This window comes from Mustela nivalis (assembly GCF_964662115.1).
Source record: "Mustela nivalis genome assembly, chromosome: 17".
In the NCBI taxonomy this organism is placed as follows: Eukaryota; Metazoa; Chordata; class Mammalia; order Carnivora; family Mustelidae; genus Mustela; species Mustela nivalis.
The window spans coordinates 3,947,027-3,963,132 of record NC_139036.1 but is presented as its reverse complement, the minus strand read 5'-3'; the positions used below and the strand labels follow the sequence as shown (position 1 = coordinate 3,963,132).

The 16,106-nt window shown below is 51.1% G+C and overlaps 2 protein-coding genes across 3 annotated transcripts; one reads left to right on the top strand and one right to left on the bottom strand.

Moving 5' to 3' along the window:
- Positions 1 to 761: 761 nt before the first annotated feature.
- On the bottom strand, positions 762 to 3,734 carry SHBG (sex hormone binding globulin). The gene is made up of 8 exons (XM_082708026.1): positions 3,567 to 3,734; positions 3,316 to 3,407; positions 2,962 to 3,151; positions 2,482 to 2,643; positions 2,088 to 2,250; positions 1,818 to 1,954; positions 1,184 to 1,391; positions 762 to 932 (listed from the first exon to the last, which is right to left on the bottom strand). Exons 1-8 carry the CDS (start codon positions 3,678 to 3,680, stop codon positions 784 to 786), a joined length of 1,215 nt encoding a protein of 404 aa, XP_082564152.1. The 5' UTR covers positions 3,681 to 3,734; the 3' UTR covers positions 762 to 783.
- Positions 3,735 to 4,897: 1,163 nt separating this feature from the next.
- On the top strand, positions 4,898 to 6,475 carry SAT2 (spermidine/spermine N1-acetyltransferase family member 2). Of its 2 annotated transcripts, XM_082708028.1 has the most exons (6): positions 4,898 to 5,163; positions 5,288 to 5,339; positions 5,453 to 5,536; positions 5,631 to 5,732; positions 5,921 to 5,961; positions 6,098 to 6,475. In XM_082708028.1, the coding sequence occupies exons 1-6, from the start codon at positions 5,098 to 5,100 to the stop codon at positions 6,263 to 6,265; spliced, it is 513 nt and encodes a 170-aa protein (XP_082564154.1). In that variant the 5' UTR covers positions 4,898 to 5,097; the 3' UTR covers positions 6,266 to 6,475. The 2 variants fall into 2 exon arrangements, with proteins under 2 accessions (XP_082564154.1, XP_082564153.1); XM_082708027.1 differs by lacking the exon at positions 5,631 to 5,732 and having other exon boundaries at positions 4,903 to 5,163.
- Positions 6,476 to 16,106: the final 9,631 nt, after the last annotated feature.

Below are 16,106 nucleotides of genomic sequence, written 5' to 3'. Positions count from 1 at the left end.
GGACACCAGCACTCTGCAGAGGTCTGGGGGCTGAGGACAGAGTTGTTCCTGGATCTGTTTTTCCCAGTTGGGACCAGCATAAACCAGCTCTTGTTTAATGGAGTAAGAGATGAATTCGTCGGGGAATGCAGCAAGTGGACCAAGACTGGAAGAGATGCAAGCTGCTTCTCCCTGGGTGCCACTCCTTTTTTATTTCCTCCCAGCCATTTCTACCCCTTTTCCCAGAACCCTGCCCCCTATCTCTACGGCTCTCTCACACCCCCTGCTGCTCCTTCCTTGCACAGCAGTGGCTCATCGCAGGAACGACAGAATTCCCTTGCTCCCCTCCCCTCTGGACCCCGACCTTCCACGCGGGGCCACGCGGGGGGACGGGGGAGTGGAATTTCCACAGAGAGTAAATGCTGGGAAAGAAAATTACCTGTGTGTAGTGTGTGTGTGTGTGTGTGTGTGTGTGTCCTGGTGCTGCTGTTAATCTCAGCTGGAGAAGTCACAGCTCTCGGGAAGCTTGCCTTGACCCCCTACTAGGTTAAGGTCTCTCCAAGCTCTCACGGTGCTTCCCTTTATGGCGCTTACCGGTTTCCAGTCATCCACTTACTTGCGAGTCTTTGCTGGTTGCCTGCCTCCCGCGGGGGGCCGTGAGCACCAAGAAGCCAGGAACCAGGGTGTCCTTTCCTCATCAGTACAACCCGCTGCGCAGCAGGGCGCCTGGTACATTGCAGAGGCACCGTGAACCGTGGTCGAGTAATGAATGAGAGACGTTCAAGGGGATTCTTAGGTGGGGATTTAATGGGTGGTGTCGGTGCCATTGTTTGGGCCCTGGGGACAGCTGTGGGTCCAGATATCCTCACTTCTGCTCAGGGCCCGGTCCATGTCCAGCTTCTGGCCTTGGGCCCAAAGGCCATTCAAGCAAAAGGAGGCAGAAGAGGTCTCTCCTACAAAGAGGGGGCCCAGAGGACGCATTAGGGCAACTTGGACCCACAGGCTGCCCCCCACTTTCCCAACTCTCTGACTTAACTTTTTTAAAGCACTTTTTCCTGCTGCCCCTTATCCCTTCTCTTCTTGTGGCCTTTCTTCTCCATTTCCAGAGGTTTCCTTCCACTAGGAACACACACCTGCACATCTTGTTCTCTCTCTCTACCTATTTCCAGCGGTGTGCTGAGCAACACGAATGTCCCCGTCTTACCTGGCAGAGCCCCCAGGAAGAGGCGCCCCTGCGGCCAGACCCAGAGCTTGAGGAGGGAGGCCAAGTCCAAGGCGGGCAGAGCAAGGATCTCCTTCTTAGACCCCTGGTTCAAGACCACCCCGGACGCAGCCAGCTTCAGCTGAAGAGGGAGTCCCAAGACCAGGGGCAGATCCAGGTCGGGCCCTGTCCCAGAGGACACCACCACCTTCTGCAGAGTGTGCGGGACAGGGATTGGGGGGGTTGGGGGTGGAAAGAATGGACCACATCCACTCCCTGGGGCCCCATCTTTTATTGCCTCAATTTTCCTGGCTTGATATTCCATAAACCACACCTCTCCCAAGTCAATACAATCTAGATAAAAACCATTTGTAGGGGTGCCTGGCTGGCTGACCTAGCAGAGCACGAGATTCCGGATCTCAGGGTTGTGAGTTTGAGCCCCAAGTTGGGTATAGAGATTCCTTAACCGTAAGATCGAATTAATAAGTAAATAAAATGTCACTTGCTTGTTGTGGGAAGGTTCGAGATGTGTCTCTAACCCCTGCCCCCCTGCACCTTAACATACAGTTTGGAGTCTCCCCCCCGCCCCCACCTGCTGCTCCACGGCTCCACCGAATACAGCCAGCACCCCTCTTACTTGATCTTGGAGGTGGAGGCTGAGCTGAGAAGGGTTTTCTGGGGTCCCAAGGGCAAGGAGGTGGCCAGAGCCTGCTGCCTGCTGGAGTCCCAGGTCCAGAGAGAAGGCCCAGGGCTCTGCATGAGGCTGGGGAATGTCTGGGTGGTTGCAGGGGAAGAGATCCCCGTGAGGACTCAAGCCTGGGGGCTCACGGACGGAGGCAGCCAGGGCTGGAAGGAGATGGGGGAAGGTAGACACAGAGCTAGCTGCGCAGGGAAGAGCAGCCTTTACCTTGGAGATTGAATTCTGCACGCGTCCCTGGAGGGAAGAACGTTCCAGGTTGGGACTGCAAGGCACAGCTCTTGAGGCTCCTCATAGGGACAGACCCCGAGGTCTGGGCCTGCGGGTCCAGCCAGGTACCCCGGCGTAGGCAGCCGTCAAGGGCAGGGACCAGCTGGAGCCAGTGGAGGGAAGGGAAGAAGTGGGGATGTTGTCATCAAGACATTGGAGCCCCTGTCTGCCCTCAGTTGGTTCCCCTCGAAGACACAAGCTCTTGGCTTCTCCAGAACCACGCAGCTGACGTGCCACCAGCTCTCATGAAAAATGTGGCCTCGGGCTCCCAGGGTCACCCAGCCAGCCATACTCTAACAGCTTGGGTCAGCCCCCAACCCTGCGATATCCTTACCGGCAAACGGAGGCTGGAGGCAGGGAACAGGAGTCCCCCCAGGGCAATCCTGACGATGGGCTGGGGTTTGCTGGCCAGAGACTCAGACACCTGTCTCAGGCGCAGCACCTCCTCTCCATCCACGCTCAGGAGGAGGGAGTCCTCCAGGACCCTCACTTCCACCTGCAGGCAGGAAGGAGCAGAACCCAATCAGAGACCACTGGGGCCTGCCTCTGCCCCCTTCTTCCCAAGCAGCCGCGTATCACAGAAAGAACAGAAAGAACATGGACTCGTGGAGTCCGCTAGCATCCTTGGTTCATTTGGGCCGTAAGCCTCAGGACGGCCCTCCAGAAAACTGGGGACAGGTACAGTGAGGCTGTGGAGGTTGTGTGCAGATTGAATAAGATGACGGTGGGAAGGGGATGCCCGAAAACTCCTTTCTGTTGCGTTTCCTCGGACCAACTCGGGACACGCCTCCCCTCAGGACCAGAGCCGGCTTACCTGGTGCCACCGGCCATCGTCCAGCCGGGGGCCAGCGCTCACAGTCACCTGCGCCAGCTGATTGTGCAGCTGGATCTCAGACCTGCCGTCTCGAAGTGCCAGCACAAACCAGTCGTCCTCTGGGTTGGTGTCGCCGTAAAAAATCACTCCCTCTGGATCCCAGGTTTGAAGCTCAAAAGAGGAAAAGCTTCTGGAAGGACAGAGGAGGAAAGGCTATGCATGTGGCATGCCCTCTGGGTGTAAAAGTGGGAAGAGGGAGGCTGAGGGACAGGGAGGGAGATAGGAGAAGGAGAAGATCAGAGAAAGGGAAGGTCGGGTCGGGGACTCCAACAAGGGGCTGGGTCAACTTCATACTTCCTGATCTTGGTGAAGTCAAAAGTCATGATGGTGATAGGCTCTTGTCCTGAGCCACTGCTGAGGTGCACAGCAGGGGGGTCCTGGATCCTCTGTCAGCAGAAGAACAAACAAGGTACAGTGAGGACTGACCAGAGATGGACGGAGAGGCAGGGCAGCAGGGACGGGAGGAAGGCAGGAGCAGAAGCCAAAGTGTAGGTCGCTTAAACACGTGCGTGTGCACGGAGCACCCCATCCCAAGACTCCTGCACCTGGGCGGAGAGACCATGTCTCAGGGCCCCTCCCTGGTGGCCGGGTGGTGGTAGCAGCAGCAGTAGCAGCGACAGCCACCCGGGAGATGTGGCCAGCGGGCCTCTGCCCTCCATGGTCAGCTGAGGTCCTCTCTGTGGTTCAGGGAACTCTAGGGAGAATGTGTGGGGGCAGACAGCCTTTCTGTAGTTGGTGTTGGGTTAAAGGTTGCTCGGGGGGACGAAGGGGGGCAGGAGACCGGACACTGACCCTGTGGCCCCTCTGACCCCTCTGATGACAACTTGGGGGAGGAACCGAGTTTCTCCACTACACTCCCCCTTCCAGGATTGTTTACAAGCTAGAAGAACAGTATACCCCACTTCCCCTCTCCTCCTTTAGAGCCTGACCTGGCCCCTTGAAGCCTTCTGCCCCCTCTGGGGAGGCTGCCTCTACCACCCGCCCCCCGCCACGAGATCCCTGCACCCCGAGAAGCATCCTCTGTCAGAACTACAGCAGAGGGCCGTCTGGGTGGTTCTGCGGGTCAAGCGTCTGCCTTGGGCTCAGGTCACCATCCCAGGGTCCTGGGATCAAGCCCCACTTCAGCTCCCTGCTCAGCCGGGCGCCTACTTCTCTCTCTGCCTCTGCCCCTCCACCTGACACGCTCTCTCTCGCTCTCTCTCTCTCTCAAATAAATAAGATCCTTAAAGAGAGAGAGAGAGAGATAGGACTACAGCTGAGACCTCCTCCACTACCAAACATCCAGCTGAGTGAGTCTGGCCAAGTCACACCACCATGATGCTTGCTAGTGTTCTTGTTCATAAAATGTGAAAAGTAGTATCTGCTTTATGAGGTTCACTGGAAGGAGGATTCATTGCGATGACACAGGCTCTGAGCTCTTCCCTCAGTGTCTTCCCAGGCCTCTGAGGGAGGTTCTGTCCCTGAGTGTGATTTAGTGGCATCTACCAACAAAAGCGCATCGCCCTTTCCCTGACCCGTTTTGAAATTCCAGAGCGCCAGAGAGAGGGGACACCTAGAGCCACTGAAGACTCCTAGGAGACAGCTCAGAGCTGGGGGCGGTTTCAGGAATCACCCAGCGTCGCAGGGTCCTTGGGTGGGTGAACGAGAGCGAGGAGAACGGCCGAAAATCACTGCACACTTCACTTAGGGAAGGCCGGGGGAGGTGACTTTTGAACTGCCAGGTTTCACCCACAGAGGCTGGGACACCCAGGCAACAACAGGGAGGGGGCGGGCAGTCCAGCCTTGACCCCTGCCCGGGGCCTGGTCACGGGGCTGGCGGTGGGGGGCAGGGCTAGGGCCCCGGGGCGGGCCTGCTCTGCCAGCTGATTGGCTGGCGGGACGCGTCCCTGGGCGGGTGCAGGGGTGCGGCGCGGAGAGGCGCCCCCTCGCGCCCACCACTCCTGCGGCCCGGCCCGCCGCGCCCCGCCCCCTGCTGTCCCGGCCAGGAGCGTAGGCCCGTTCGAACCCCCCACCCCCACCCCGTCGGACCGGAGGGGGGGAGGGTACCGGACTTCAGTCCCAGCCCGCGGGGTCCAGATGGCTTCCGTGCGGATCCGAGAGGCGGAGGAGGGCGACTGTGGACAGATCCTGAGGCTGATTCGGGTGACGGCTGCGGGCCGGGAACCCGGGGCCCGCGAGGGGGTGCGGGCGGCGCGACCGGGGGAGGGGTGCGGCGCCGGGAGTCGGGGTCCCCTGCCCTGATATGGCCTCTGACCCCGCGCCGCAGGAACTGGCCGAGTACGAGAAACTCTCGGACCAGGTGCAGATCAGCGAAGAAGGTGGGGGCCCAGGCTGGGGAGGAGTGGGGAGGGGTCCCCCAGGCCCGAGCTCCGGGCCCGGCGGGCGCACACCCAGGCCCTTCTGTCTCTCTGCCGCACCCCCACCTCCGCAGCGCTGAGAGCGGATGGCTTCGGAGAGAACCCTCTGTACCGCTGTTTGGTGGCAGACCTTCCTCCCGCCCCCGGGGACACGCAGGGTAAGAGCAGCGGGGCCTGCGAGGGTCCCCCGCCCCGGCGCGCTCGCAGAGGTCGGTCCCTGGCGCCCAGTGCCCTTTTCTGTCTCCATCCCAGGGCCGCGCGTGGTGGGGTATGGGCTGTATTACTTCATCTACAGCACGTGGAAGGGGCGCACCGTTTATCTGGAAGACATCTACGTGACCCCGGAATATCGGGGTACCCGAGTGGGGCCGGGCGGGGGGCGGGGGGAAGCCAGCCAGCCCCAGCCCCCATCCCCTGCCCCCTAACCCCAGTCTCACGCCCTCTTCTGAGTACCTGCAACGGAAACAACCCCTCCTCCTCCCCCACCCGCGACTCCCGCCCCCTTTTTGTTTTCTCTCTCTCTCTTTTTTCCCCCACAACAGGTCAGGGGATTGGCTCCAAAATAATCAGAAGGGTGGCACAAGTGAGGAGAGGGATGGGGGGGCCCCCAGGTTGGCCCTGGAAAAGCACGCACGGGTGGGAGGCACAGTGGTCACCATGCAGGGTGAGAAAGCCTTTTCTTTTTGGGAAGGGAAAGTCAGCGACGTCTTCTCTCACAGGTGGCCCTGGATCAGGGCTGTTCCCAGTTCCGCCTGGCCGTCCTGGACTGGAACCAGAGAGCCATGGCATTGTACAAGGCCCTGGGAGCCCAGGATCTGACTGAAGCTGAGGGCTGGCATGCCTTTACCTTTGACGGAGAGGCCATGAGGAAGTTGGCGGGAAAGTGAGACCGTTCCTTGAGAATCTACGTAGTGGACCTTCTCTTTCCCCCCCACCCTGCTCATGCACTCCGCAGAGACACTTGTGTCCCCTGGCTCAGGCCTCTGAAGGAAGAGAGGTTGGGAGTAACTATACCCAAAATATGGACAGAGCAGAATTGGGGGAGAGGCCTTCCCACCTCCTTGTTGAGGGTGAGAAATAAAGGAGAATTACTGCGAGTGCATGACTCGATAAGTTCAGCCATCCGGAGACCTTTCTGGAATGTTCTGGTCTCCTGGTGAGTGGGTGGGTTGGGGGGGATGTGGCTTCTGGCCCTAAAGGTGGGCCCAGGACCATGTTCACCCTCAGAGGGCAGAGTGTTGGCTCTAGTGTATAGAGACGAGAAGAGCAAGGAGCCAGCTTGGCACATCAGGCTGGTGGGTCTCCTTTTGGGACCCAGACAGAGGCCTCCCGGGTCTGGAGTGCAAGGTTCGGGACCCCAGGCTGAGGCCCGCCCACTGGCTCAACACCGAGAGCAGGCCGCCCCCTGCCGGTGAAGTCCCGACGGTGCTGGGAAGGGACGCTTGCCTCAACTCCCTCGTCCCCCTCCCCCCAAAACTAAGTTCAGCTCACCAGCGCTTTTCCTTTTTCAAAAGTCACAAAGTTCTTATTTTCAGTTCGGCAAACCCAAAACAGAACGTTAGACCCACGGAGAGAAAAAGTTTATTACACAGCGGCTGTGAGTTTCTGGTAGGAACATTGGAATGGACATGTAACATCAAAATAGAATCCGTAGCCTTAGTTCTCTAACTGCTATTAACCCTTTGGTAACAATTTTTCAGATTTTTTTCAATGTCCATATATGCACATCATTAGCTAAGTGAGTAGAAATGGGAGCATATACTTTTTTTTTTTTTTTTTTTTTAGTGAACTCTAGACCCAGCATGGGGCTCAAACTCAGGACCCTGAGATCAAGAGACCCGTGCTCTACTGTCTGAGTCACCCAGGCACCCCAGAATTTATATCTTTTACGTATGATCAATTTATCTAGTGATGCTTTTCTTAACCTTAAATTGTATCAGAATGCATTATTTCTGGAAAAACGCACAAACAAGCTGAGGGAATGTAGTCACCTCTGAGGAGGCTCTGAGGGGCCAGGGGACAGCTCTCTTCCCACTGAGCACTTTGAATCTTCTGAATTTTGTGCCATGCCCATGTATCACGTCTTCAAAAAAAAAAAAAAAAAGAATAGACTACTTTAAACTTTAAAAGTTAATGCAGAAGAATATGGCATGAAGTGGAAAGCAATATTACCAAATTTTATCTTGCCCCATCTTGTTTTGCCTTGGCTTTTGGAGTTTATGGTTTCCATGAGTTACTCTCTTGTCTCACCTCTCCCCACCCCGTCTTGGTCGGTTTTCACCCAATGTCCCCAGTCCAGCTTGCTCTGTTCTCAGCCAGTTTCGCCTTGGGTTCCTGCCCAAGCTATTAGATGTTGGGCCTGATCCTTATTAGGTGATAAGGACCTGGGTTCTGGCCTTAGCAGCTAGAACAAAGGGGAGGGCAGTGAGGGAAGGGCTTCTTAGAGAGAACATGGAGGGGCACCTAGGTGGCTCAGCTGGTTAAGCATCTGATTCTTGGTTCTGGCCGGCTGGAGTGCTGCGCTCGGCAAGGAGTCTGGCTTGAGATGCTCTCTACCTCGGCGGCACCCCACCCCACGTAACTCTAGCACTCTCTTAAATAAATCAAATATATATTTTTAATGTATCTTTTTATTTTTTTTTAAGATTTTATTTATTTATTTGACAGAGAAATCACAAGTAGTCGGAGAGGCAGGCAGAGAGAGAGAGAGGGGAGGAAGCAGGCTCCCCGATGAGCAGAGAGCCCAATGCGGGACTCGATCCCAGGACCCTGAGATCATGACCTGAGCCGAAGGCAGCGGCTTAACCCACTGAGCCACCCAGGTGCCCCTAATGTATCTTTTTAAAAAGAATTATTTATTAAGAGTCTGCATAGGGGGACCTGGGTGGCTCAGTGAGTTAAAGCCTCTGCCTTTGGCTCAGGTCATGATCCCAGGGTCCTGGGATCGATCCCCACATCAGGCTCTCTGCTCAACGGGGAGCCTGCTAACCCCTCTCTCTCTACCTGCCTCTCTGTCTACTTGTGATCGTTGTCAAGTAAATAAATAAAATCTTAAATAAATAAAAATAAAGGGAGCATAGAGGGGTATGGCTCAGTCGGTGGTGTGTAGAATTCTCGAGCTCAGGGTTGTGAGTTCCAGCCCCACACAGGGTGTAGAGATTACTTAAAAAAATAAAATCTTTTGGGACGCCTGGGTGGCTCAGTTGGTTAAGCAGCTGCCTTTGGCTCAGGTCATGATCCCAGCGTCCTGGGATCAAGTCCCACATCTGGCTCCTTGCTCCGCAGGGAGCCTGCTTCTCCCTCTGCCTCTGCCTGCCACTCTGTCTGCCTGTGCTCCCTCTTGCTCGCTCGCTCTCTGACAAATAAATAAATAAAATCTTTAAAAAAAAAAAATAAAAAAAAAATAAAATCTTTTTAAAAAGTGGGGGGTGGGCATAGAGAAAGCATAACTAAAACGTCTTTCAAATCCATCCACATCCCTATATCCCCTTCCACTATCATCTTTGCAAATTGCTGTAGTGTCTTAAACTGACCTCCTCCTCTGACTGTCCCCTTCCATGAGGTTATCAGCACTTTTTTTCCTATCCTAGATACACATTATATTACATGAACAATCAAATACTTCTGTGAGGCTAATAGAAAAAACATCAGTCTTGCAACTCCCTCAGTTTTTAAAGACAATCACTTTTCAACTGAGTGTTTGAATTGTGTTACTATGTTTTGTCTTGGATTCATCTGAGTATCTCAGACTAAAAATAGCATGCCAATGTTGCTACTTCTCCTGCTTCAGACATTAGCTATTGACTTCCCACTGCTAACTCTCTTTTCCACTCCCACTGTCACCCCCACCCCCTTTCCCATCATCCCACGCTTCCAATATTATATCATAATTCCAGCTAGATCTGTTTATTGTTTATGTATTATGACGATGCAAATGCTCTTTATAGTTGTGCCCTATGGATAGCTTTTTTCTTTTTTTAATGATTTTTATTTATTTATTTTAGAGAGTGAGAAAGGGGGGAGCAGGGGGAGGGGCAGAGGGAGAGAGAATTTCAAGTTGACTCCATGCTGAGCACAGAGCCTGACCTGAGATCATGACCTGCGCTGAAATCGAGAGTTGGATACTTAACAGAATGAGCCATCCAGGCGCCCCACCATGTGGAAAGATATAGTTGTCTATCTTTCCTGAACCATTTGTGTTTTATCTGGAGTTAATAGTTGCTTTGACCTTTATGTTTGTTTGGTTCGTTTTCTGTGTACTCTAACTTATCCCCCAATTCTCCTTTAGTTGTGTTAATGAGTTCTTTTTTCAAAGATTTTTATTTATTTAATTGACAGAGAGAGATCACAAGTAGGCGGGGGGGGGGGGGCGGGGAGCAGGCTCCCCGCCAAGCAGAGAGCTCCATGAGGAACTCGATCCCAGGACCCTGAGATCAAGACCTGAGCCGAAGGCAGATTTCCACTGAGCCACCCAGGAGCCCCGAGTTAAGGAGTTCTAAGGATATACAAACACGTAAAGAATTTTATCTCTTCTGTTTGAGAATTTTCTCACAAAGCCTTTAGACCTGTTCTACCCGCGAAAGGCTGGTTTTCAGTCCACACTGCTGGATCTCCCTCCACACCTATCTTGGGATTCCCTTTTCGCCTCTTGGATTAATCTCCTGTTTCCTGCAGCCTATCTCCAACCTATCTCTTTATCTTTTTCAGTTTATTTTGATGGAGCTTCTTAGGAAAGGCTGCTTGGGAAATAATTTTGTTGGGACTTTGGGGCAACTGGCTGGTTCAGCAAAAAGTCATGAGACTCTTGATCTCCGGGTGTTGGGGTTGTGGGTTCAAGCCCCATGTTAGGTGTGGAGATTACTTAAATAAGAACTTTAAAAAGTTGTTGGGACCTTGTAAGTCTGAAAATGTCTTTGTTCTACTCTTGTGCTTTGTTGACATTGTGTTTGGGTATCAAACACTAGGTTGGAAATAATTTGCACTAAGAATTTTGAGGGCATTTCTCCATTGTCTTCAAGCCTCTGGTGTTGCTGTTAAGAAGCCTGAAATTTGGGGCACCTGGGTGGCTCAGTGGGTTAAAGCCCCTGCCTTCAGCTCTGGTCATGATCCCATCATCCTGGGATCGAGAGCCCCACATTGGGTTCTCTGCTCAGCGGTGAGCCTGCTTCCTCCTTTCTCTCTCTGCCTGCCTCTCTGTCTACTTGTGATCTCTGTCTGTCAAACAAAAATAAAATCTTAAAAAAAAAAAGAATCTTTTTTCTTATTCTGGAAAATGAAATGTATGAAGCCCATTTTCATTTTCCTTTTCTCTTTGCTCAGTCACAGCTTTTAGGAACTTATCTTTTCCTAGCCTTCTAAAATCTTACATGGGAATGTTTTAGTGGGGACCCAGTGGGTCTTTGCAACCTAGAAGCTCATCTTCTTCAGTTATAGAAAAAAATCTTTTAAAAAGGCTTTATTGGGGGGGCACAAGAAGAAGGGGGAGAGGGACAAGCAGGCTCCCTGCTGAGCAAGGAGCCCTTTTTATGGGTCTTGATCTCAGAACCCTGAGATCAAGACCTGAGCCAAAGGCAGACGCTTAATGACTGAGCCACCCAGGTGCCCCAAGATAAATACAACCTTTTAAAAAATAAATAAATAAAATATATATTGTCAGGGCACCTGGGTGGCTCAGTGGGTTAAAGCCTCTGCCTTAGGCTTGAGTCATAATCCCAGGGTCCTGGGATCGAGCCCCACATCAGGCTCTCTGCTCAGCCAGGAGCCAGCTTCTCCCTTTCTCTCTGCCTGCCTCTCTGCCTACTTGTGATCTCTGTCAAATAGTAAAATCTTAAAAAATATCTATCTATCTATCTATCTATATATATATATGGTCGTTTTTGGGACTTTCTCTTCCCCTCCATGTTCCTGTTATTTCTTTCTGGAACTTTTGTTTCTCAGATGTTTAATGCCATGGGCCAGAACTTTAATTTTCTTGCATTTTCTATCTCCTTCATTTTTTGCTCAGCTTTCTGGGAAATTTCTTTAATTTTATTTTCCAACCCTTTATTGAATTTTTATTTCTGATTTCATGTCTTTAATTTCTTTTTTTTTTTAAGATTTTATTTATTTATCAGAGAGAGAGAGAGGGAGAGAGAGCGAGCACAGGCAGACAGAATGGCAGGCAGAGGCAGAGGGAGAAGCAGGCTCCCTGCCGAGCAAGGAGCTGATGTGGGACTCCATCCCAAGACGCTGGGATCATGACCTGAGCCGAAGGCAGCTGCTTAACCAACCGAGCCACCCAGGCGTCCCTCATGTCTTTAATTTCTAAGAGCTCTTTTTAAAAAGATTTTATTTATTTGAGGGGCGCCCGGGTGGCTCAGTTGTTAAGCATCTGCCTTTGGCTCAGGTCATGATCCCAGGGTCCTGGGACAGAGTCCCAGGTCAGGCTCCCTGCACTGTGGGAAGCCTGCTTCTCCCTCTCCCACCCTCCTTGTTTGTGTTCCCTCTCCGGCTGTCTCTGTCAAATAAGTAAAATCTTTAAAAAAAAAAAAAAGATTATATTTATTTGAGGGAGAGAGAACAAGCAAGCGGAGGGAAAGAGGGAGAGAGATCAGACTCCCTGCTGAGCAGGGAGCCTGACTGAGGGCTGGATCCCAGGACCTTGGGATCTTGACCTGAGCCGAAAGCGGTCACTTAACCGACTGAGCCACCCAGGTGCCCCTATTTTTAAGTATCTTTTTAGGGTGCCTGGGTGGTTCAGTCGTTAAGCGTCTGCCTTTGGCTCAGGTCATGAACCCAGGATCCTGGGATCGAGTCCCGAAACGGGATCCCTGCTCAGCAGGGAGCCTGCTTCTCCCTCTCCTTCTCTCCCTGCTTGTGTTCTCTCTCTCACTGTCTCCCTGTCAAATAAATAAATACAATTTAAAAAATATATATCTTTTTAAAGATTTTATTTAGTTATTTTAGAGCAAGAGTGTGCTCACGCACAAAGTTGGGGGGGGAGCAGAGAGAGCTAGAAAATAACCCGACTTCCTTCTGAGTGTACAGCCTGACACAGGGCTTGATCTCAGGACCCCTGGGATCGCGACCTGCGCCAAAATCAAGAGCGGGGCGCTGAACCAATGGAGCCTCCCAGGCACCCCATCCCCTGTAGGTTTTTTTTTTTTTAATGCTTTTCTTCTTGCATAGTCTTTACTTCTTCTAAACTATTTTTCTTTCTTTTTAAAAATTTTTATTATGTTTCTCTCTCTCTCTCTCTCTCTTTTTTTTTTTTTTTTTTTTGCAGGGGGTGAAGCTCTTTCATTTAAGAGGCTTTCCTCAAACATCGGGTAGTCCTCAGCTGCATGCTCATAATTAAGACTGGGACACTAAGGAACGATCAGAAACTCTGTGTGTGTGTGTGTGTGTGTGTGTGTGTGTGTGTGTGTAAGGTGTGGGGAGACATGTTCTCTGTGGACGTCACTATAGGGCGATCCACTAGGCCATTTCCTTAAGGAACCCCTAAGGCCAGTATCTTTAGGTCTTTTGGCTCACCTGATGACTTTTTTCAGAAGACTCTTCCAGACCCCCAGTCGGAGGGCATCAGCCTGGCTGTCCATATCCTCAGAGCTGGGTGAAGAAGAAGTCTGGGGCAAGTGTCAACATTCAGCACGTAAATTTTCACATAGTCCCCACTTTCAGTAACTTCCCAACATTCTTCTATCAACCTAGCCACCTTTCTTTCTTGAAATCTCTGTATATTTAGAAGTCCAAAGATAAGCCACGCCTTGCTTGTCCCGCTAGAAGTTAGCTGAAAATTCTGCAATGGCTCCCACAGCTCTCAGCAGAAAATCCAAACTTCTAAACAAGTTCCAGCCTCTCCAAGCTAGGGCCCAACCCTTCCAGCCATTAGCTTGCCTGTCTAGTTGGTTCTCACCATGTCAGACTCTTTGTAAGTACCTCAGAAGCGCTGCGCGCTCCCCCTCTGGGCCACCTGCACAAGCCATTCCCCTGTCTGAAACACTGTTCCCCGTTCTCCCACTCCCATCTTCTGCCTGAATGGACTGTGACTACAGCGGAGGGACAAAATGTAAACCTGAAAGGATTGTTGGTGTCAGAGGCTGGGTAGTCTGTGAGGGTGCCATTTTTAAAATAAAATTCAGTCACTGCAATTGTTTAAGAGTCCAAACTCAGGGGCGCCTGGTGGCTCAGGTGATTAAGCGACTGCTTTCAGTTCAGGTCATCATCCTGGAATCCCATCATGATCCTGGAGTTCCAGGATCGAGTCCCACATCGGGCCCCACATCGGGCTTCCTGCTCAGTGGGGAGTCTGCTTCTCCTCTGACCTTAACCCCTCTAATGCACTCCTCTTCTCTCTCTCTCAAATAAATACATAAAATCTTAGGGAAAAAAATGAGTCCAAACCCAAACTCTTCAGTCTCACAGCCAGCACGTTTGATGATCTGCTCCTCTTAGTGACTCAAACTCTCTTTCCCTCTCCTTGTCAGAATTGCTGCTGCCTCTTCACAATCTTTACTGTCTCTCCCTCCCTATACTTACTGATGCCCAAAGATTCTGGAAGGCTTCTTTCTCTCTCTTTTTAAAAATTTTTTAAAGATTTTATTTGAGAGAGAGAACAAGCACAGGTAGGGAGAGTGGGAGAGGGAGAAGCAGATTCCACATGGGACTCGATCTCAGGACCCAGGATCATGACCTGAGCCTAAGGCAGATAGTTTTTCTGACTGAGCCACCCAGGTGCCCCAAGTCACCTCTTCTTCTGCCAGCACTTTAAATACTGCTGTAGTTGCAAGTTCTGTCATGGACCATTTCATTCCTCAGTCTACACTTCTGTTTAGAGATTTATTTTTGTTTTATAGCTTTAACTATGAATAATAAACTAGATGATTCTTGCATCCACCTGCCTAACCAAGACCTCTTTGGACCACGTACCTGTGTGTCCATTGACTTGCAGAACACTGATCCTTTCTTTTCATTAATATTAGCCAACCCGGGGGTGTGTGTGTGTGCCTAGGAGGCTCAGTTGGTTAGGCATCTGCCTTCGGCTCAGGTCATGATCCTAATTAGGGTCCTGGGATTGGGCCCCATGTCAGGCTCCCTGCTCAACGGACAGCCTGCTTCTCCCTCTCCCTCTGCTGCTCCCCCTGCTTGTGCTCTCTCTCTGTCAAATAAACGAGTAAAATCTTAAAAAAAAAAAAATTGCCGTGCTGAGAACTGTGCTAGGTACTGTGTATACAGTGATGGGCAAAACCAGACCCGGAACCCAGGCTCTGATGTCTTACATGGCAGAAGACAGATCCTGGACAAATTATTAAGGGTACAACCATGATGATACCACAAAAGACTGAAGGATGCTTTCGCAGTGTGAGGTGGAAGTCCTAGTGGAAGGCTAAAGAAATTACATTTAAGTTGAAAGAGAAGTTTGTTGAACACAAGGGATATCCATGTAAACGATGGACCCTTAAACTCAGAGCAACACCAAACTCAAAATCATCAACGTGTCATCCAAAACTTTGTCGCCTGCGTTCTTTTTATCATGATTGGCAGCACCATTCACTCAGTGACCCTAAGTATAAATTTGAGAGTTGTCTTGGGGTCTTCCCACTTCTTCACCAGCTCCCCACACCACCCTCACCACCCATTCTTGTTGATACTACAGCAAGTTTAAGAGGCCCCAATCTTCGTGTACTTCTGTAGTCCACAGCCCTCCTCCAAGGTCATCAGCATCTTTCTTATCACAATGGTTTTTCACCGGTCTCAAGTCTTGAGACCACCCTTAACTTTTAATCCATTCTACGCAGTTGTAGAGAGACACTCCTGCTTAAAACCTTTCAGTGGCTCTTTGGAATTCATAAAGTAAAAGCCCTTCTCCTTAATCCGATTTACAAGTTCCTCACAGGCTACCCTCTGGCAGCTCCTTACTTCAAGCCAAATGCTATTCCAATTAGTTGTGGTTCCCCAAAGGGTACGTCTTTCTGTTTGTCTGCATCACTGTGTTCCTAATAGCTCAAGAATACTCTTACCAGGGGCGCCTGGGTGGCTCAGTGGGTTAAAGCCTCTGCCTTCCGCTCAGGTCATGATCCCAGGATCCTGGGATCAAGCCCTGCATCAGGCTCCCCACTTCCTCCTCTCTCTCTCTGCCTGCCTCTCTGCCTGCTTGTGATCTCTGTCAAATAAATAAACAAAATCTTAAAAAAAAAAAAAAAAAAGAATACTCTTACCACATGTTTCCTCTAGCAAACACCTACTCGGGCCTCACATCTCAGTTCTCGAAACTTCAAGTCTTCCCCAGTCACTTGGAAGAACCCCAGATCATTGTCTCCCCGGGATTCCCTTCAGACCAAGTCCTTATCTCTATCGCACCTTCAGTCCAACCCTGTGCACTTACTTGTGAGTTGGTTTAACTTGCTTGTCCCCTCCTTGCCGAGGCATTATAAAATCCTTGTTTTGACATCGTGTCTTTGCATCCCTAGCGCTTAGCACACAGCCACTGGAAACGCAGTGAGAGCGAAATATATACTTGCTAAGTGACTAAATGCACAACACGGTTCTAATTTCTGTGCTACTTTTATATTCATCTCTACAACCCAAGTTCTTAGTTCGGGAATCCGGAGTTTTTCCCTCTGCTACCCTCTTACTCCACATTTTTTCCTATTTTGAATTTCCTCAGCATTTGGACATCAAATCTTGCGCTAATCTAAATTGCCTTTGCTTTTTGGTACCGCCTTGAAATTATCCTTTAACCCTTTCATT